Source organism: Talpa europaea, assembly GCF_964194135.1.
Source record: "Talpa europaea genome assembly, chromosome: 12".
NCBI classification, from domain to species: Eukaryota; Metazoa; Chordata; class Mammalia; order Eulipotyphla; family Talpidae; genus Talpa; species Talpa europaea.
In genome coordinates, this window is record NC_140079.1 from 86,898,306 (window position 1) to 86,920,126 (window position 21,821).

General features: G+C 53.4%; 1 protein-coding gene across 4 annotated transcripts in view; it reads left to right on the forward strand.

Moving 5' to 3' along the window:
- Positions 1-2,108: 2,108 nt before the first annotated feature.
- Positions 2,109-21,821, forward strand: part of GSG1L (GSG1 like) — a gene marked incomplete at its 5' end in the record, with an annotated part of 157,720 nt that continues 138,007 nt past the window's right edge. For all 4 annotated transcript variants that reach the window (XM_084249196.1, XM_084249199.1, XM_084249198.1 and 1 more), the window contains one exon: positions 2,109-2,442. In XM_084249196.1, coding sequence (XP_084105322.1) covers positions 2,109-2,442 — 334 coding nt within the window. The remainder of the gene's footprint in view (positions 2,443-21,821) is intronic.

The window sequence follows — 21,821 nt, forward strand, 5'->3', positions numbered from 1 at the left end:
GAAGTGTGCTTGGAGCCCTGTTTAAAACATCGCAACCTGCTGCCCTCACTTCTACCTCCCTCCCCCCACCTCCCTGTCCTTCCTGTGGACATTTCTCAAGAGTATCTGCTCCCTGAGACATTTCACTGGGGCTGTCCTGGACAGGGTTCTGCCCTCAGGCACACCAACCACTGTCTCTAGCCCACACCCGAGGGGCTGGTTTTCAAATGGGTGCGGATTCTCCTGGGACAAAGCACTGCAGTCGATTGCTAAGGGTGACAGCTCATTGGCCATGATGCATTGTCTGTCAACCATCACCCTCAACACCACCATTATTGCGTGGAGGTCCTCTTCCTCAAAAGAGTTGGGAAGGCCTTGCCTAGGGCCGGAAGGGGATCTCTTAAACAGCTCTGGAGACCCCTGGTCATTCTTCGCAGGGGTCCCTGCCAGGGACTACTCTCGCCTAGCCCCAGGCGGAGTAGCAGCGGCTGGCAGTGAGCGCAGCTCCCCCAGCAGAGGAAGGCAATTCATAACCCGTTCACCTTGAATCCTGCAAGCCTGCCACTCCACAGGCTGGGGGTTGTTGGAGCAGTTCTCAGCTTGGGCAGAATTCAAATTAGCTCTTGCAATCAAATGCAATTAATTGTTGCTCAGTCTGGGCATCCAGCATCATGCGCTGTGCAGTTGGGAGGGAGTTCAGGGAACATGGTCATCTTAGGGAGAAGAGGTGGGGATGTGGATGCTCGCAGTTGGGCAGTCCCATGTTGCCCAAGAGATCTTGAAATGGTTTGTGCGAATTTTGTCTTGGTTCAGATGCTAATCATAGTGGCAACCATTTATTGAGTGCCTACTATGTGCCACATGGCATTTGTGATCTCATGATCGCAGCTCAATATTCTTCCCCCAAGCCCCCATCCCCTTTTACAGATATGGAATTGAAACTCAGAGAGGTCAAGCAACTTGTTTGAAGTCCACAGCTGGTCAAGTGCCTGATTTGCTTGACCCCAAAGTCAATATTCTTGACTAATCTGTCCCCTCCCCAAACTTGAAGGTTCTGGGTGGGCAGCCTTGGAGGGTCACCCCTGCCAGGTAACTGCAACAATTTTGTGTCGGACCTGAAAGCTCTTTGGGGCACGGCCCTCAAGATCTTAGGTGGGGAGGGTCTGCACAGCGAAGCCCCATTTGTCTCACCCAATGCTTGGCATCTTGGTGGGGCATTTATTTGGCACCTTTCCTGCTGGTTAATGCCATGAGAGGGAGGGTATGTACTGGTAGCTTACTGCTGTCAGGGAGCCCTTCCTGTTGGTTGGGGCAGCCCAAGTACCCTTGGGCAACCTCGCAGTGATGTATTTATTGCTCCTCAGACTCAGGAACCCTGCGCTGCCGGCGGGGTGCCCTCGGCGTTTCCTGCAATTCCATGTTCAACAGGAGGCACCCCCTCCTGCGGGTCCTGCAGCTCAGGCTGTGGGACACACTCAGACCCCCTGGGGGCCCCTCTTAGGGGGTGCTACCGGTCCACGTCCCCTCGGAGGAGTCCCAGCGCGCTCCCCGCTTAAATCCCTTAGCAGCGCCCCTCGGGCCTTGGGTAGGATGCCCCCTCCCGGCCGGTTTTGTCCCCCGCCACCTTCAGTCCTCGGCGGGGAGTCTCCTCGAGAGCGCCTCGCCTGACCTTCCTCTCGTTTCCCGGACTCTCCACTCCGGCGTGGGTCTCTTTCGGGGGCGCCTCCTCTCTCCGGGGCCCCCGCCCGCTCCCGGCGCGGGGCGCCCCCTCTCTCGGCGAGGGCGGGCGCCAGAACAGTGTCGCCGGCCGCCTGCAGGTGTCTCCCCACGGAGGGGCGCGCGTCCCTGCGCCGCGGCCGCTGCCAGGCGCCGGCGGCTCCTCGCCGAGGTGCACTCGCGCTCGGGGCTCCGGGCGCGTCGGAGCCGCTCCGCCGGCGCCGCCCGCCCCCCGAGGACTCCGCGCCGCGCCCGCCCCCGGGAGGGCCATGGGCCCGCGCCGCGCCCGCCGCGGCCGATCGCAGGCGCCCGAGCCCCGGGGCGCGGCCGGCAGCGGCCGCTGACGCGGGGCGCCGGCTGCCAACTTCGCGCGCGGAGCTCCCCGGCGGCGCGGTCCCGGCGGCGCGGGCGGCATGAAGACGAGCCGCCGCGGCCGAGCGCTCCTGGCCGTGGCCCTGAACCTGCTGGCGCTGCTCTTCGCCACCACCGCCTTCCTGACCACGCACTGGTGCCAGGGCACGCAGCGGGTGCCCAAGCCGGGCTGCGGCCAGGGCGGCCCCGCCAACTGCCCCAACTCGGGCGCCAACGCCACGGCCAACGGCACCGCCGCGCCCCCGGCCGCGGCCGCGGGGAGCAGCCCCCCCGGGGGCGCGCTCTACAGCTGGGAGACGGGCGACGACCGCTTCCTCCTCAGGAATTTCCACACCGGCATCTGGTACTCGTGCGAGGAGGAGCTCGGCGGGCGCGGTGAGTGAGCGGCGCCCCCACTCCGCGGCCCGGCCCCGCGCTGCGCCCGCCGCTCCCCGGGCTCGCGGCCCCGCGCGCCGCGGGCTCGGCCAGACGCGGGCGGGGCGGCGCGCGGGCAGCTCCGGGCCGGACGCCGGGCCCGGGACGCGCCGCCGCTTCGGGCGCCGCGCGCCGCTCCCGCCCCTGCCGGACGCCGGGCGGCTCGGGGGAGGCGCGTCCCCCCCGCGCCCCGCGCCCCCCGCCGCCGGCCGGGCGAGCGCTCCCTTCCCGCCGCAACTCCTCTCGCGGCTCGCCCCGGGCCCCGGTGCCCGCCGCCCGCTGCGTCCCGGGTGCCCGCGGACAGCCGCTGCGAGCCGCCCCGCGCCCAGGGGCGCCCCGCGCCACACGCCCGCGAGGGGGTCCCTGGGGCCGCGTCCAGCCGCCTGAGCCGCTCGCAGGCAGGGCTCGGCGGCGCGGGGGGGGGGGGGGTGGGCGAGCGCGGGAGGCGCCCCGCGGGGAGCTCGGGGTGTCCCGCTCGCGCCCGGAGAGCCCGCAGCGAGGGGGCGAGAGAGGCAGGCGGGAAACTCAGCTCCGCGGGGCTCTGATCTGACTTGTGGGCAGGGGGTGACTTTTCAGCAGGCAGAACAAACTGCTCCCTTCTCCTTGCACCCCTTCCTGTGCCGCCCCGGCAGCCAGGGCCCGAGAGCGGCCCCCGGGGGCGGCCAGGCCATCGGAGGGCGCGGGGGCAAGCGCCCTGACCCGGTCCTGCCAGGTGCCGGGTGCTGGTCCCCACCTCCCGGGCCTCTGAGATGAGGTTGCCCCGTGTCCAGGGCTGGGGACCCTCTTGGGGGGACCTCTTGGTTAAGACCTCCTGGAGCGTGCATAACTCTTGGGGGACACAGGGCAGTGTGTGACGCCCCTTGGATGGCCCAGAATGAGCCATTGGTCTAACTGGGTTAAAGGACACAGGGAAGAAAGTGTAAAGTAAACCCGAGGAGGCTGCTCCCTCTGCTTCTGCCTGGCTTTCCCTTCCCACACTCCCGGGACGGGCTCCCCCTCAGCTCAGGGCACCTCCCCACAGCCTAGGGAGGCAGGGGTTCTCTGGAGACAAGAGCTCCCAGTCTCCGTTTGGAGGCAGGGTCGCCACGTCTTTGTCTCCTCACCACCTTTATCTCCTCATCACATTTGACACAACCTGAAATTTTGGGGGACCTGCCTTTGGCCACCGGGTGATTGTCCCCTGTCCCCTCAGGATGCCACCGGGAGGGCTGCTGGTGGGTCTCATTCCTTGCCCTGTTCCAGCCTCTGGGTAGTGCCTCATGCTTGTCCTTTGGTGCATCTGCAGGATAAATGTTGGGCGAGGCCTGGGGGTGACAAGCCAGAGGTTTCCTGAGGTACCGCCTGCTCCCCCTTGCCTCTGGGGGTGTGCCGCAGAACTTTGCGTGACCACCTGCTCAATGCTGGCTGTTGGCCAGAGGCACTCACCATCGCAGTGGGCCAGCTTCACCCCCTCAGATTCATGTCTGGTGTGTACTCAGGACTCAACCTTTTACTCTGAGATGCAATTAAAAAAAGTTAAGCTCAAAAGGTATTTTTGGATAAAATTCCCTGCTTTCCACTCGATCCAACCCTGACTCCTCCTCTCTACCCCTGCCCTCCTCCCCCACAGAGGCCTCCTTGCCCGGGAGAACGGTCACACCTGTCAGGGTGGAGGTGCCCGCACACCTTTCTCCAGGCTCACGAAGACGGTCGCAGGTTCCAGAGGCCCCAGAGGCCCCGCCTCAGCCACGGCAGGGTCCCTCCCTGCACACATTTGCTGCGCTCCGGCTGTGGAGTGTCCTGGCCCTCCCTGGCCTGCAGAGCCTCTTGTTTGAGCTATCTCCTGGCCTCTCCCTGAAGGTCTTGGCCTAACTCTTGCAGTTATTTTCCTGTAGCTCATCTAGGGCTTGACACAGGTTGTATAAATCTGAGCAGATGCCACACATTATCCATCGAACATTGCAAGACAGTGCTGCCTTGCCTCTACTGCGCCCCGCCCCGTCGCTTCAAACTTCCCACCTGCTGAGCTGCTTGAATCCGTGCCCACGCCCCTGAGGCAGGTGCTCCCAGGGCGCCCAAGCCTGGGCGAGGAATTAGAGGCTCACAGAGGATTTTGTGGCCCCTCCCTGCTGACCACGGGCTGTTATGGTCTTCTCAGGGCCGGAAAGGAACCAGGGAGAAGGGATGGGTAAGAGAATGGTGCAGCTGGGGGTTGGAGAGGGGGCCACTCAGGGAACTCAGCACCAGCGCCTCACCCCGCGCTCTGTTAGTGAGATGGATGGTTAGTGTGCTGGGTAAATAAACAAACCCACACTTTTCCTCTTTCCCTTGATCACTGTTGGCTAGAGGTCGCCCCTCCCAGAAAATCACAATTTTCCTCCCCGGGAGCTTGGAAAACAGTTATCAGCCTGTCAGTGCTGGTGAGAAATGGGGGAGGTCTGTGCCAGCGTGGATGGCTCCCCAGCTGATCCCACGGTGCCCAATGCCTGCCCCTCCACCGCGTGGTTCCGAAAGGGTGTCAGGAAGTACCTGGCCTCAAACTTTTGTTGCTATGACAACCTTTCTTCTGGGTTCTGAGCCCATCTTTTACATTTATTTTCTGACTCGAAGAAGAAAAACCATCCCAACAACCCCGGACAAGATCCTGCTCGCCTCTTGTCGTCCCCCCCCGCCCCCCCAGACATGGAGGACAACTTCCTCCTTGCTCACCCAGGAGACTCCCAGCCAGGAGGGCGGCCCCCCTCCCGCCCCTGCAGCCCCCTCTAACCCTAAAGAAAACACCCCCGGGAACCTGACCTCCCCGTGAGAACAGCTGCTAACTGCTCCTTCTCTCCAGCGCCTGTTCACTGATTTCTGTCTGCTCGGAAAAGCCTCTCCCCGCGCTGGCCAGGCTCGGGCGACGGAATAGGCCTTTTCCCACACTAAAATCAACAGCATTCACAAAGAAAACAGCGGCCTGTCCTAAACAGACACACTTTCACCAGCTCGGCACAAAGAGACCTTTTCTCCTTCCTCCGCGAAGGCGCTCCGAGCCCCTTCAACCCACAGAAAGGGAAGCGTGGCCTCGACACAGAATTACCCCAAGTCCTTCACACAAATTGAATTTCTCTTCTGGTTTAGATGCTCGGAAGGACTGGGTGGGGGGCGGCGGCAGAGGAAGGGCCTGGAGGAGGGGCGAGGCGGTCTGGGCAGGGAGCTGATGTGGCAGGAGAGGCTGTGCCCGCTGCGGGCACGGCTGATGCTGGACTCATCCTGGGCGTGCTTGGCCCAGGACCTGGGTGACTCCGGAAGAGCGATGGGCTCGGGCCTGGGAGGGCCGGTGGGGATGGCTGCGGGAGGTGAAGGGGGAGAGACCAGGCGCCGGCGGCAGGAGCGGGACATCTGGTGTTCCCGTGAGGCCAGGCCCCTCTCCCCTGCCTGAGCTGGAGCCATATGGAGCCAAGCCCATTCTCTCTCGAAGGATGCAAACTTCTCCAGTGCGAGGCCAGCTCTGCTTTTTGTTTCGTTTTTCTGTTGCAGTGTGGTTTGGGCAAGATCCTCAGTTTGCTGCCCTGGAGAATGGGGATCAGAATAGGGAATACCAGCCCTACAGCCGGCTCCCTGTTTCTGCCCTGGCCCCCCGCTTCTGCTATGGCCCCCCTTTGTCCACACCAGAGTGGCCCTCAGATCCTGTCCCTTCCCTGCACAGCAACTTCCCAGAGAGCTAAGCCCCACCAAGGTAGTCCTTAGCCCCTCCCCCACTACTCTCCCTCAAGCACCCCAAGGAGGCACACATGGCCCCAGGCTTTTGCACTGACACTTGCTTCCCTCTGCCTGGCATAATCTTCCTCCAGATCACCAAGGACTATGTCTGGAAACTTCTCTAAGTCAGTGCTGCGTTCTCTCTCAAATTGAACCCTCTCCCCACTGCCACACACACACATTGCTGTTTGATTTTTCTTCTGGCACTTTCCAGTCAGCTTTCTTGTTTATTGTGTGTACCTCCACCAGCTCCGCGGCTGGGTTGGTATGCACCGTCACTGCCAGCTTCCCGCAGGTCACTAGCGCGTAGTAGGAGCTCAGCCATCGTTTGTGGGATGACTGTTGGTTGTGATGACTTTTGATCTTTGTATCTAGTTCTGTAAGGCTTGTTCAGACCCAGTGGGGGGGGGGCGAGTGAGGGTGGGGAGCCCGGGCTCCAGCCCCCACATCCCCACTCACCAGCTATGTGGCCTTGGGCAGGGCTTGCCTATTCTGGGCCTGAGTTTCCTTGGCTAGGACACCAGGGGGATCTTACCTGCCTCTCTTTAGCATTGGGGTTAAAGCAGAGGACATGGGTGCTTGGCAGGCACACAGCAAGCACTGTTCACAGAGCTTGCTGGATCTGACCCTATGTCAAGGTGGCAGACCTTGGCCTATGGCCACATAAAGTCTGTCCATCTGTTTAGTTTGGCCCTGCAGTGTTTACAGTTTTTGACTAAGTTGCCAGCATCTGAAAATTGAGATGCTTCACAGAAACATCTGGCAAATCTCAAAAACTTGGCAAATCTCTCGGCATTGAGTACACATTGCTGTGCCCCTTCTGGGATCCCATAACCCACCCTCTTCTGCCTCCTGACATTACATGATTTCCAGGTGCCCAGACCCCAAGCCTGGGTGGTCCCCTCAAATGCCACTTATGCTCACACTCCACACCTCATCCACTGGGGGATCCTGCCAGCCCTTCGCTCAAAACCAGCCCCAACCTGACCCTGCTCCACCAGCTCTGCCCTGCCCTAGGGCAGTAGTGCCTCACTGGGCTCCCTGCTCCTACCCTGGGCCCCCAAGGTCTGCTCTCCAGCTGGCAGCTGAGGGATCCAGTGAGATCTAGATCACTTCCCTCCTCTGCTCGTCACCCTCCTGTGCATTCCATCTCACTCAGTCACAGCCAACATCTTCCCATGCCTGCAGCCCCCATTGCCTCTCTGGCCCGCTCTCCCTCTCCCCTCCCCACCAGTCACTCTGCCCTGGCCGCATCAGCCTCCTTGCTGCGCCTTGAACAGGCCAAGCCCTGCCTACCACAGGGCCTTTGCACTTGCAATTCTTGCTGTCTGGGATGGGAACTCTTCCGCTGGCTATCTTCAAAGGCTCCCTAATCTCTCTGCTCCAGTGTCCTCTCTCAGTGTGACCTCCCTGCACCAGGACATCTAAATCAGTACTCTCCCTGTCCCCAGCAGTGTCCACCTTATTCCCCTGTTGCTCTAGTTGCTGTCTTACCCACTATGTCACACTCATTTTTCTTCTTTATTGTCCCTCTCCTCTGCTAGGATGCCAGCTCCGTGGAGGCAGGACTCAGTCCATTTCACATAACACCACATCCTCTGTAGGACCTAGATGAGCTGGCACTTAATAAGGGTTCAAGTGAATAAGCATTGAGTGCGTTTGGGATTCTAGGAACTTCTCAGGACTTCTGTGTGGAGCCAGAGGCCCAGGTCTGGCCTGTAATTCCCATGAACTTGTTAGAGTCCTTTGTCACTCCTGCCTCTTTTGTTCTGTGAGGAGCTGAAGGGGTGCCTCCTGTTTAAGATTCTTTTTTTTAAGATTTATTGATTTATGCATACAAGAGCTGGGGTACAGGCCAGAGGTGTGGAGGGTGAGAGGATCTACCAGAGACGGAGTGGGGAGCAGAACAGGCAGATCGATGGAAGTACACTGCTGAGGGGAGCAGTGGGTGAGACAGGAGAGGTCTGCTGCGCCATGTGGGTTTCTCCCTGGCCAGGCGGGGATCAGGCTGTGGATTGCTTCATACTGCAGTGCTTAACCCCTTGCACCACCATTGAGACCCAAGTGCCTCCTGTTTAAATTCTGGGGTACCAGGCTCACAACCCTCTTGCCAGGATTCCAGGACCTGGGACATTCCAGACCCTGGTGGTTAAGATATTTTGATCCCAAGTGTCAGAAGCAGACTTGAGCCCAAACGAGAATAAAAGATGGTTTATTAGAATGATGCCTCTGCTCACAATGTCCAGGAAAGAGTGAGCCCCCCAAGCCTTGGGGGCTGGGGCAGGGCTACTTAGGTTTCTGGAAGCTAGAGTTGAGGGGTCTCCTCTCAGGTCTGGAGCCACCCACTGAAGTCCTCCAGGGGTCAGACTGGAGACCTGAGAGCAACATAGAGCGCATGTGGGGGGTAGGGGCCTCTGAGCCGGTGCCTGAGGGACAGTGCTGCTCGGCTCCAGATGACCTTATTGGAACAGGTGGGGGCCCAGCTGGTCCATTTTGTTAAAAATTGGCAACTAATTCCATTAAAAATAAGAGGCCTGCTCTGGAGGCCAAAAGCAAACACGAGGGGCAAGTAGACCCTTGTCCTGCCAGTTTGCGGCTTCTAGGCCAGATCCCTGCTGGTGAGAGAGATTCCCAGCCTGCTGCCTTGTCTGCTGGCTCAGGGTCAAGAGAGAGAGAGTGTTGAGGGTGTAGCGCAGGTGGCCAGGCTGGTCTGGCCTGCTGTCCTGGGTGTGAGTAGAGGGTTACATTACCCGGGGTGGAGGGAGCAGAGCTTCTGGAGCTGGGGAAGGGACCGGGGCTTGGGCAGACACCCTACGAGAAGTCAACCCTGCTAGCTAAGACTGCAGATGTGGGCTTCACTGAAAAAGGGAATTTCTGGTCTCTGCTGATGCAAAGTCTCATAAGCCGAGTCCAGCCTTGTGGTGTGGCTGGGTCAGGCTGCGCTGCTGGGGCCTTGTCTCCTTCCAGCTGCCATCCTCTGGGTGGGCTTCATTCTCCAGGGGACTCTTCATTGTCCCTGAAAACTCTGAGCTCACCTGCTTGTCCTAGTAACTTCAGTGAAAGAGCAAGATCCTTCCCCCGCAGGCTTCGAACTGGTTCTCATTGGGCCATTCAGATTTATGTCCCCACCCCTGAACCAATGAGTGTGGATTAAGGGGAGGGGTCGTGTAGGTTGGCCAGGGATTCGTGACACGCCCACTCCTGGGACAGGAGATGAGGACAGCTCGGCCACCTCTTGTGGTATGAGAGTAGGAGGGTTCACAGTTCACAGTTGCCACAAGCGCAAAATCTCAGTGACACACAGCCACAACTATTCACTCCAGTCAAGAGTCAGTGGCCAAGGATTTAGGGGGGCTGGGCCATGCTCACGCACATGTGCGGTCGCTGGCGGCTGCTGCGGTGATGGGGACAACCGTGGTGATGGGGGCAACCACGCTGAGCTGCTCTGCATCCCCAGCAGGTGGGCCCGGCAGCCCCTCGTGCAGCCTCATGGAGAAGCCACGGCCAGTCGAACAGACAAGCACTTCTCAAGCCTCTGCTCCTGTCACGTTTGCTCCTGTCCCACTGGTCCAAGAAGTCACGCGGCTGAGCCCAGCGTCCGTGTGGGGCTACTGCAGAACTGTCCTGGCCAACGTCTGGGGCGCGGGGAGGGGTGAGGAAATGAGAGCAAGCACTCTGTCCCGGGCGGGCAGCAGTCTCCTGCTTACACAACAGGGGAGATCTGGGAGCTGAGTTTGTGGCCTCGCGCTCTGCTCTGTCGCAGCCCCATCCCGTTGGGCCAGGACGCTCAGCTGTGCCGGACCCAGAGGCTCTGACTCGCCCGGTGCTTGGGCTGATGCTGGATGAAGCCGCCCATTCCCTGCTTCGCTGGGCTCCCTGCGGTTCCGCCTCCCCAGGCTTATTTCCACCTCAGGGCACTTGCTGGTCCCCCCACAACCCCCCTCGCCCCCACGTTCCCTTCCTCTGTGTATAGAAACACCTTTAAGTTCTTCAGCCGTAGCTCAGCTGCCCGCAGACCCTCCGGAGCGCGGCCCTGGCTGCTCTCGTGGGCTCTTCCTTGTCACATGTCCCCCTCGCGGGGGTGACCTTGCTCACGTATCTCTGGGCATGTTTTGACTTGTCTTTCTCTTTCTAAAGTGAGCACTTGAGCGCAGACCAGAGACTATGCCGTCTCTCTCTGTGGTTCGCAGGGCCGGGACACACTGGTTCTTAGGGGTGCAGAGTCCTTTGGGGGTGGAGAGCAGAGTCCTTTGGGGGCTCACTGTCCTGGGCTGTCTGGTCACTCCAGGCAATGTGCATCTTACCCTGGAGATGCTCAAGGGGAGATGAAGCCCCGAGGGCTGCGGGAGGGCTGTGTGTGCAGGGGGTGGGGGAGGGGAAGGAGGTGGGCAGGATTAGAGAGTAGAGAGAGGAGGCCTTTGTGCCCAAGGGGAGTGGCCCATGACCCCCTAGGCCTGTTCCGGAGTGCAGACCTGGGGCGCTAGGGCTCCGGGTCAGGGGCGAGCAGGGAGAGCCCTCAGCAGGCCCTGGATGGAGGCCTGGGCAGGCTCCAGGGTGCCAAGGAAGATGTGGCCTTGGGTGGGGAGGCTGGGCGAGCCAGGGCTTGGAGCAAGCAGTTTTTCCTCTCCGGAGTTTTCAGAGACAGCACGGTCTCAGTTCCTCATCTGAAAAGTGGGGTAATAGGGGACCTAGAAAGGACAAGGGCCGCCTTTCCAATTTCTCAGGCAAAGCCTTCCAGTCATCTTTGCCTCCTGTCTGTCCATCCCTTTCCCTCACCTGCATGCTCACCCTCCTGCAACATGCTCCACCAGCAGATCCTGCCGGTTCTTTAAAAAACAGAGTCCACTGTCCATTTTCACCAGCTCCTCTCCACCTGGTCTGAGCCAGCACTCTCGCTTGTCTGGAGACTCCAGCACCCCCTCACTATCCTCCTGCCCCCACAGGCCACCCGCAATCTGCTGGGGGCCCTGCCACGGATGGTCGGCATCCTTCCCCTGCATCTCCTCTCAACTGGGCAAAGCCCCTGTCCTTCCAGGGGCTCCAAGGCCCAATATAACTTGTCCTTGTAGTCCCTCTGCCTCGTCTCCCCTGCGCTACTCCTTACCTCCTCTGCTCCAGCCTCCAGAAGCCCCCCAGGCATGCTCCTGCCCCAGGGCCTTTCCATGTAGTCCCCTCAGCCTGAACACTCTTACTCTGGATTTCTACCCCTTCACTTTAATAAAATATCCCATTTCCTGGGATGTCTTCCTTGGTCACCTTATTTAAAATTGTGGCCCTTCCACACCCTTCCCAGCACACCCTCCTCCACCACTCAGTTTCGCTGTTTTCTTATAACCCTTCACCCCCAGAGACTTTCTCTCACCGAGGTCATCAAGGTGGATGACACAAAGGGCGTGTCCTCTTGGAACTGATATTCTAGAGGGTCAGGCAACAAGAACAGGCTTATTGATGATCCTGGCTCACGTGCCACCAGATTTGGGCCAGAATGGGACCAACAGGGAACCAGTAGGACTTGCTGAGGTGTTCTTGACTCATAAGCTAGTCACAGCTCTGTCACTTTTCAAACCCACTTTTCTTCTCCCCTCTGATGGAGACCGTAGAGTTTTGAGACCCACGGTCATCTGTCCATAGATGAACCCTCACCTGCTGTCCAAGTTGCCTGACCCTTCATGCATTCTCTAGTTAGTTTTTCCATCTTAAAAGATTTGTCCTTTGTAATAAGAGATGGGTTGGAAGGATTTTCTGGACATTGTCTTGTCCTCTTTGGTCTTAATTCATTCATCCATCGATTCATTCTTTCAACATATTTATCGAGCACCTACTCTGTTGGGCACCAGGGATATTTGGTGAATAAGGTCCCTGCTCAGAGGAACTTACATTCCAGTGGAGAGAGAGAAGCAAAATAAGTTAAAAAATAATAGAGTTATAATGTCATACAGATATGAGTGGTATGCAACGGGGTAGAGAAGATGGGGTTTCTGATAGGGTGTCAGGGGAACTTCTTTGAAGGGGTGACATTTGAACTGAGACCTGAAGCCCAAAGGAGGCAGCCATGCAGAATTGGGGAGGTGGGTCTAGGCAGAATTAGTTCATCCTTGGCGTAAAGATAGATTTATTTATTTATCTATCTATCTATTTATTTATTAATTTGTTTGTTTATTTGTTTATTTATTTATTTATTTATACACCCATACATACATACAAGCACTGGGTACAGTCAGAAGCACAGGATAGTGAGAGAATTCACCAGAGCAGGGAACAGAACAGGCAGAGTGACGAAATACACTGCTGAGGGGAGCAGCGGGCAGCAGGAGAGGTCTACGCACCATGTGGGACCCTCGCCGGCGGCCGGGGATTGAACTGGCTCTGCAAAGGCTGCGGGCAGCCTCACAGCCCAGCGCTCAACCGCTGCGCCACCAGGGGAGGCCCTTCTTCAGTCAATTTTTAGTGAGTTGTGTTTTCTTAAAAAGCAATTTTATTCATCAAGAGTTTTGAAATTATTTGCATAAAATGTAGTAGAGCATTTTCATATGATTGAAAAAAAAAAGCCTGTCTTTGATTAGTCTTTTTTTGCAATCCTAACCCTGTGAATTTGTGTTTTCTCTTGCCCAAGTCTGCTGTGGGTGAGACCGGTGAAAATTATTTTTAAGCTCCTCTGGAAAGAGCAGGCTAACTTGAAATTTTTTTTCTTTTTTTGTGGGACCCTCGCCGGTAGCCGGGGATCGAGCTGGTGCTGCAGAGGCTGCGGGCAGCCTCTCAACCCAGCACTCAACTGCTGCACCACCAGGGGAGGCACCTAACTTGAAATTTTTATAGGGGATCTGTACCGAGTTGGACCAGGTTGGAATAATTAGTTCATTTCCTCCCTTTTTTTTTTTTTAGTCCAGGTTGCTAGTTTGGTTGTTTTATTGCCTCCTGATCCCTGACAACCTTTTAAAAGAATTAGTACTTTTGTCTTTATCAATTGTTTGTTTAATTTTATTATACATCTTGTTTTCTTTTGGCTTGCTTTTTTTTGAGGTTTGTTTTGCTAGCATGTTTAAGTGTTCGAGTTGAGAACTTTGTTTTCATAGTTAAAAAAGGAGAAAGCCTTTAATGCTATGAGTTTACCTCATAGCACCACATTGGCCATATCTTGTGAATTTCAAAAAGCACTGCTTTCTTCAAATGGTTTTCTAAAAATTCTGATGTTATGATTTGTTTCTAACAGTTCTGAAATTTCAGTTTTGTTTCTTCCTTGATTTAAGGATAACTTAGTGGAGCATTAACAAATTTCCCAGTACTCTGTCTTATTTGGTTAAATTTTTGTCATTAGTTTATAGTTTTACTGAATGAGAAGATGCCCTGTGAAATTTCTGCTTCATGATGTTTTTGGTAAATGATGTATTTGAAAAAGCAGAAATAAACTCTGTATGTTGAATAAAGCGACTTTGTAGATTGCTTTTTTCAAGATTAACTTGTTATTTATTCCTCTTTGCTTTCTTGACCTGCCAAAAGCTGGATGAGGTGGGTCAAAGTCTTTCTCTTTAGCAGAATTATTTCCATTTTTACTTGTGTTTCTGATAGCTTTTGTTTTCACAAAGCTTTATCCTATGTTATTCATCACAAAAAAAAATTGTGACAGTTATATTTTCATTGCGGAATTGTGGATTTTATCTTTTGTCAAGATAAAATGACTATTTTCCCCTAGTGAATGCTTTTTGCTCTGAATTCTATTTTTTCATATTTTAATATGCTATCCCAGCTTTCTTTTGTTTGTGTCCCCTTGATATAGCTCTTTCTAGTCATTTTATTAAGTTTTCCATGACTTTCTGTTAGGTGCATATTTGGTAGGAACAGCTTAGAGAGTTAGATTTGGTACAATCTGAAAGTCTTAACCAAATAACTTTTGTTTCTACAATAAATATATTTGATCATTCTTCTCTCGGTTTTGGGATGCTTTTTAATTCTTTATTCCTTAAACGTTTTTTTCTTGTTTTCATCTTTGACTATATAGGTTCGGTTTTGTTCCTTTTTCTTCACTAATGATTTTAAAATTATATCTACTGCTATTAATCCTGTTTTTAATATTTGAACTCCTATTACATTAATAACCACAAGGAGTGACAAAGCGGAGCACGCATCTTCTCTGGTGGGGTGAGGAGGCTAGTTGCTATGAATTCTGTTTTTCACCCATATTTGTAACAATAACTGCCACTTGATCCCTTGCTTAAGTGATGCTAATTGCAAGTCTTTTTAGTTCATTCCCTCCCTCCCTCTTCATTTTTATTCATATCTTGGTTGACTTTGCGAGTTAAATATGATAGTTTATGTGCTGCTTGCCTGCCAGCTGTGTGCCAGATCCCATGCTGGGTGCTGGGATGCATTGATGAAGAGGGGCTTCTAAGTTGTGTGTGTGTGCATTTGCACTCATGTGTGAATGTATATGTGTGAACAATATGCAAGCCCAGGGACCTTTGAGTGAGACTTGATAGAGAGGTAGCTGGTCCTGGTAGGCAGAGGAACCAGCAGGCCTGAAGGCTCTGTGTAGGGACAGAGCTTGGTGGCTGGAGTGTGAGCTGCAGGGGGTGGGGGGAGAAGAAGCAGAGACAAGATCTTTGCAGACAAGACCAACAAAGACAAGGGCTTTGTAGGTGCGGAGGGGTGGGTTTTATCTTCCATGCACACCATGTACTTCCTAGCTGGGGCTTATCTGGTTTATCTAAGAATAACTTTCTGTGGTCTCTGGAAATATATGAAATGAGGAGAGAGAAAGTAATAGACGTTGAGGTCAGAGGACAGAAAGCCATCCCATAAATAAGCAGTGTTCCTGAGGAAGTGCCTGGAACAAATGGAAAAGTAGAAATAATTGAAACTATAATGCAATCAGGCCTCCCTAATGCCGATCTCAACAGGCACCCAGCCAATTAAAAAACCAAAATTTATATATTCCGTGAATGAAAGTCTCTATTTTGAGGAGGAGTGGAGAAAAAATTATGCAGGAATTCGGGGTGGGGGTTGAAGTTGCCTACAAAGGGAAAAAATTAAGCTGCAGTCAGCACAGAAAGAGGCCAGGACACACGGAGTCAGCCCCAGGGGCTGTGAGGAGAGGTGAGTCTGGATTCTCTAGCCCTGTGACACACTCTCTATCCCCAGCCCACTTGGGTGGTGCAGGATGACTTGAGACGGCTCCCCTGGTCTGTTAGCTCAGCTCACACCCCACAGGTTTGGCTCCATTAACGAGTTTCTCTTGTCCCTGTTAAGAACAGAATGCACTGGTGAATTCCAGAAGGTTTCCATCCCCCCCACCACCCAAAGCAAGAGAGGATTTTTCTCTGATATCCACTGTGAGGACCTGGTGTGGGAACCCCGGGAGTTTTAATCTCTGACCTGCCCACACTGGGCCCCCATGACCTGCAATTGGGTTTGAATTTCCCACCCTCTCTAGTTCCTCTCGTGGCCTCTGCTCCTGAGTTTCTGCTCCTGGAAATAGTCATTCTCTGTATCTGTCGTCTCTCATTTGGGGGCAGCAGTTTGTCCTGTCACCTCACTTTCCCGAGGGACCCGAGAAAGGTTATTGATTTTCAGTTTGCTCAACTTGGTCCTTGCTGTCAGGACAGATGGGTGATTCTCAAGCGTCTTACTGGGAAACCGGAAGCCGAAAGTCCCCTCTTGTCTCATTCGTGAGCATTTCTAAATAGTTTAGAGCATTTGTTCTTCAGTTTTTGGTATATGTGAGTGTTCAGGAGAGAGGGCTGTGAGCCCCAAACCCTTCACCTTTTTCTGCTCCAGTGATGCAGGCTAGACGATGCTAGTCCAGCTCTGAGGGGGTTTTGGCCTGGCCTGGGGGGTCTCTTCCGCCCTCTCTCCCCGTGTCCTAGCCAGATTCTGGGTTTAGGCCGAGAAGGTAGGAAACATGCCCCCACTCAAGCAAGAGGCGTCTCGAGGCTCCAGTTTCAGTTTTGGCTCCGAGGAGCAGACACCAAATGAAAGAAAAATTCTCCCTGCCCCGTGAGGCGCGTCTCCCGTTGTCCTTGACTCCTACCAAGACATCTCCTCTCTGGCAGCGGTTTAAGTTGTGGGAGCTCAGAGTCTCCGACAAGGCACTGTAGGGTGGAGCCGGCTGGGCCTCGGGCCTTCAGCCCTGCAAGCGCAGCCCTTCCCCGGCTCTGGCTCTGTCTGGCCTGACTCCTCTCTGACATCTCTCCTCCGCCAAGTGTGTTGTCTTCTCCGCCAACTCGCCAAATCTGGGCTGTGGAGTATAATTGTTCTTAGGGACTCAGAGTCTTTCGCGGGTTGTCTTGTGCTTCCTACCATCACATTTCAAAGACGCGCTTTGATTCTCTACCTGGGACGTACCATTCCTCTTTTCCCTTGTACACTGGTCCCCACTGCCCTGTTTGTGATGATTTTCCCTGAGTGTCCTCATCTGCGGGCCTGGGAGGTCTCTCCTTAGTGTTTGCACAAAAACAGGATGGGCAGATTCTCTTCCATCTTTCTCCCTTTTCCCCTGGCTGCTGGTTGGCTCCTCCTCGCACATTCTGTGTGTCCTGACGCTTGATTGGATCACCAAGCAGGTTTCTGTTTTTCTTTTTCAGGATTTATTTCCATTTGTGACTCTGTTAGCTGGAGGTAGGACCTCTCTCTCTCAACTCTTGGCTGCAAAGATAAGTTGATTAATGGAAATTCCTTCTTGGTCTGGCAGAAATCATTGACAGCTGGCCCAGTTTCTAGTTCCCTGGTAACTTGTCAATGCTTTGTCTGTGGGTCTCCTTAACATTTTGATTGAATGATGGATAAGGGGGCAACTGAAACTGGAAAGCCACCATTTTCAAACCAGAAGCATCCTCTGTGGAAGGGAGCTTTTGATAAACAGGAGGGGAAAGTGTGGTAAATTTCTCCACTGAATGTAGAGTTCAGAAGGCATGAGTTAGCTTCATTCTTTTATTCACTCATTCATTCATGACCATTTGGTAAGCTCTGGAGGCACATGACTATTATATTAGGTTCATGAGGGCCTCCCTGGAAGCTCAGGGGTTAAAGTCTCAGTGCTATCAAGCTATCTCCAGCCACTGTGGCATGAGTTTGATCCCTGGCCAGGGAGCTACCCACATGGCGCAGCAGACCTCTCCTGTCTCGCCCGCTGCTCCCCTCAGCAGTGTATTTCAGTAGATCCGCCTGAAATGCTCCCCACTCTGTCTCTGGTGAATCCTCTCATCCCCCACACCTCTGGCCTACACCCCAGTCCTTATATGCATAAATAAATTAAAATAAATCTTAAAAAAATTAAAAAATATATTAGGTTCATGAATATTATATCAGGTTCATGAATTTTATATCAGGTACATAGATAATATATCAGGCACATGAATATTATATCAGGTGCTTTATTCTGATAGGTGCTGAGAGAAAAGATGGATAGCTGGGGATCTTTGCCCTATGGGAATTCTTTCATCACCTGCTGCCTGGGTATCTCTTGGAACCTGAGTGAATGACTCCACCTACGGGTGCCTCATTTCACCCATAAGTAAAATGGATGAAAACTAAATACCTGAAGGGTTTTGGGAGGTCAAGAGGATGTAATATACAAGCCAGATCTCTACCTTACCTCTTGGCACAGGGGGCAGGGCCACCTCTGCTGCCTTCAAGTCTGAATAAGGTGCTTGGGATGCAGTCTGGGCTGGGGACATTGAAGGGGAAGAGAGGATTTGCTTATATCTGAACTGGTTCCAAGAGCTGCCCAGGCAGCTGGCTGGCACTACCCTGCCAGGGGTGAGGGGGTGAGGCCATGAGCTGCCTGCAAGTCTCTCCTCCTGCCCGTATGTCTCAAGAGGTCAGAACACAGAGGAAGAAGTTTCTCATTCTGGGGGCTGCGAGGCTATCTTTATCTCCTGGGTCTTTTCTTAGGTCGCTGGAAAAGCATCTGTCCTTGACATTTTATTTTTTTGAAAAATGTTACATGCATATTATATGCTAAGCACTGTTTTTGATTTTGTGATGGAGTGATGAAGTGATGAAAAAGACAACTCTCTTATGAACTTTTAATTTTTGGGGGAGGGAGTGGTGAGGCAATACAAAAATGAGATGATTTCAAGGAGTGAGAATTATAAGAAAGAGAAAACTAGTGAGGGCATGGAAGGTGACTTTAGTTTGGGTGGCTGGGGGTGGGCGTCTTCTCTGGGGAGGTGACTTTTCCTGGAGAGCTGAATGTTAACATGGAGCTTCCCGGTGAAGACCTGGGGAAAAAATATCAGGTTGAGGGAGCAGCAGGTGCAAAGACCCTAAGAGGGAGCAGGGGATGGAGTGGAGGTGGGTATGGTGGGAGGTCAGGGAGGAGGTGAGTACGGTGTCCACACAGAATGCCAGGCTGAGCCTGGTGGTGGGTGTGGAGGAGGGTGGTGAGCTTGGGAGCTGTTTTGCTGGAAGAACCAACAGGACACCATGATGAAGCCATCCTAGGAAGGAGCACTGTCTCGTATGCCCTCTGGTTTTTCACCCGAGACACAGGTGGGTGGTACCATTTGCTGAGATGGGAAAATGGGAAAGAAAAGGTTTAGGGAGAAAACCAGGAATCTTGTTTTAGGGCATATAAAAGCATAGATATGCATGTTGGTTTCTGACCTGCTGAAGACTGAGGTCAGATGCCCAGGTAGCTGTGTGTGTGGGGGGTGTCCTGTGCTTCTCACCTGGGCACTGTAGACATTTTGATCTGTTTTGTTGTGGAGGGCCGTCTGCGCCCTGTAGGATGTTCAGAAGCCACCATAACCTCTACCACCCAGATGCCAGTAGCACCCACGCCAGTGGGTGACATTCACAATGACGGTCTAAATGTTTCTAGGCACTGCCGAACGTCCCCTGGGTGGGCAGAGTCACTCTGGGTTTAGAAACAACATGAAATCTTCACAGGACCTTTCCTGTCATAAAGAGGAACGGGAAGTTCTCAGCACAGGGGCCAGGGCTCTCCCTCCCTCACCTGGTCAGCATCCTGAACTGAGCACAGTGCTTTTTCCTGCAGATCTCAGATACCGCCTCAGAATCTTTCTCCACACAGCCCATCGGCAGCCATCATCAGTGCTTGGGATTGGCAAGGAGATGAAACCCATTTATTCTCCCTGTTTTAGGATTATTAAAAAAAAAAAAAAAAAAGAACCCAGGATCCTCTGTGGCCCACACATGATCCACAGTTCACTGTGCCTCAGTGTCTCTGCCTGTCCGAGGGAGGCAATCCTAATTGCTTTCTATGGATCTGACGGAGCCTTAAGTGGGAGGATCAATGAGATAATCTTGGTAACTCAATTTGAGTTTTTGGAGGCGGGCAGAATATTACAGAAATGCACAGCAGGATCATTATCTCATGGGGTGCTGTGAAGGTGAACCTGTAAATAATTAGAAAACATTTAGCTGTTATAAAGTGCCAGGTTTAATAATGGGAATAATGAAAAAGGAAGGCTCTCAGAAGCGGGCGGGCAGGTTGCAAGGCCTGGCAATCGGCTCTCAGGCGACTGCTGCCAGAACAGAGCGGCGATGCTCAAGGCTACGGTAATCTGTGATGTTTTGTTCAGGTTCAGCGTAACCATGGTGACAGACTTTTCTCCTTTCTGTGGAGCTGATTCTATACTCCTGCACATACGTAGACAACACACATGCCGCCCCTCTTCCTTCTACCCTGAGTCCTTCTAGTTGGGGAAGAAGGGGCGAGTGGGGGAAACCTGGAGATAAAGAGCTTGGTGGAATCTGGGCACCAGGGTTGTGGGTTCAAGTCCTGCCTCAGTTCCTTCCTGAGTGTGTGATCGTGCGCAAGTTGCTCAGGCTCTGGGAGTCTGCTTCCTAACTTGCGAAATGAAGATAAAGTACTCTGCCCTGGAGTGATGGGCGATCAAACTCCATCTCCAGTGGGGAAGAGCTCTGTGGACTGCCAAGAACTCTAGAATGTGCTGTGATGTCAGAATGGACCTCAGGAACCCTGAATCACAGTAATCAAAAACCAAAATCTTGGTTAAATCCACCAACATGAAGCCCTTCGTTCATGATGTCCTCTCACCAGGCTGTGTGTGGCCTCAGCGCGGCTTTTTAAAAAATGTATTTAATAAGAGCTCTTGAGGCTAAAGCACTAAGAACTAGACCATGACTCTGGCAGCCTGTGTCTTGGAGCAGGGCTGAGAGCAAGGCTGGGGCAGCCTGCCTGGGTGGGAGCACAGCTCGAGCATAATGGATGTGAGCATAATGGACGTGTATCACACGTTACTCAGATTCTCCTTGTCTGTAGAGTGGGCTAACAACAGAACCTAGTGCAGAGTTGCTGTTATGAAATATTAAATGAATCGATACTTGTAAAGCTTTTTGGGACCATATCTAGTTACATAGTGTTAAGTACATGAACTTTATTAAGCCTGATGCTCAATGCTTGATGTCCAGTATTAGGAGCGTTTGTTACAAGGTCATGGCAAGATTGGGAAGGGTGGACCAGTTGTGGGTGCCCATGGCTGGGGGTATGGCGGGGGCAGGCCAGAGCTGTCCTCGTGCTGACACTGACCTGCAAGGGAGATTGGGGGCACTCTGATCAAATGTACAGATATCAGGCATTTGGGAGAGGGCATGGGGTGCAGAGAGATGGGGAGAGGATGGAGATGACTGCATCCCACCAGGGGGAACATCAGATGAGAAAATGTAACCTGTGGGACTCAGGTCTAAAGGGTAAACAAATAGGATCTAGTGGGTGAGTCCACAACATGTGAGAGACTTGGCAAGACTTTGGTTGATTATATATTTGATATAAAGATACATCTGAATTTTTATATTATTATTATTGTCATTGTTGCCACTGCTATTTTAACTGTTACTTTGCATTAACAATGAAAAGCAGTTTCCAAAAACCAGATTGTGACCTTGGGTTGCATCAATAGAAACATTATATATAGCAAGAGGGAGGTGATGAGCCATCTTTTTGCTGTCATGCTAGAGACACACACGAAGCATTCTGGTTTAGTTCTGGGTGGCCTCTAGTAAGAAGGACATTAATGAACTGGCATGGGGCTTCTGGAGAGAATGCAGGAGGGTGGCTTGTCCACCAGGAAGTGGAGGCTGTGTCTTATTCATCCACTACTGTCTTGTAGTTCTAAGAATTAAGACAGATACCAATGGAATTCTATTCTATTGCATACTCTTCTAGGTAGTATAAACCAGGCATTTGACTCTCATACGTGAGAAATGTACTTAGCAGCGTGTGGAGGGTTTCAGCTTAGGCTAAGGAAAGAGAAGACTGGAGGGGCAGCAGCCCAGGGGCTGTTTCAAAGGGCTGCTGAGGGGAAAAGGGCCCTGCATTGTCCTATGAGACTCCAGAGTCACGATCAGAGGGAGACAGTCTGGAGAGAGCTAAAAGAAGGGACCCACACTAGCCTAGGCTGCTCTGCCGCTGCATTAGGGGCTCCCCAGAAACTGACTGTGGAACCAGGACTTGAGGATTTATTTACATGCTGACAATTTATTAGCAAGGGGATTCTAGAAGTTCAAGTGAAGAGGAGGGGTTGTGAGGCCGGAAGAAGGAAGATGCATGCAGTGTGTGTTCCAGAGCGGGTTGTCTGTGGACAGTGTGGACCCACACTGAGGATTCTGGAAGATGCCTTGACACATGGGAAGCTTGG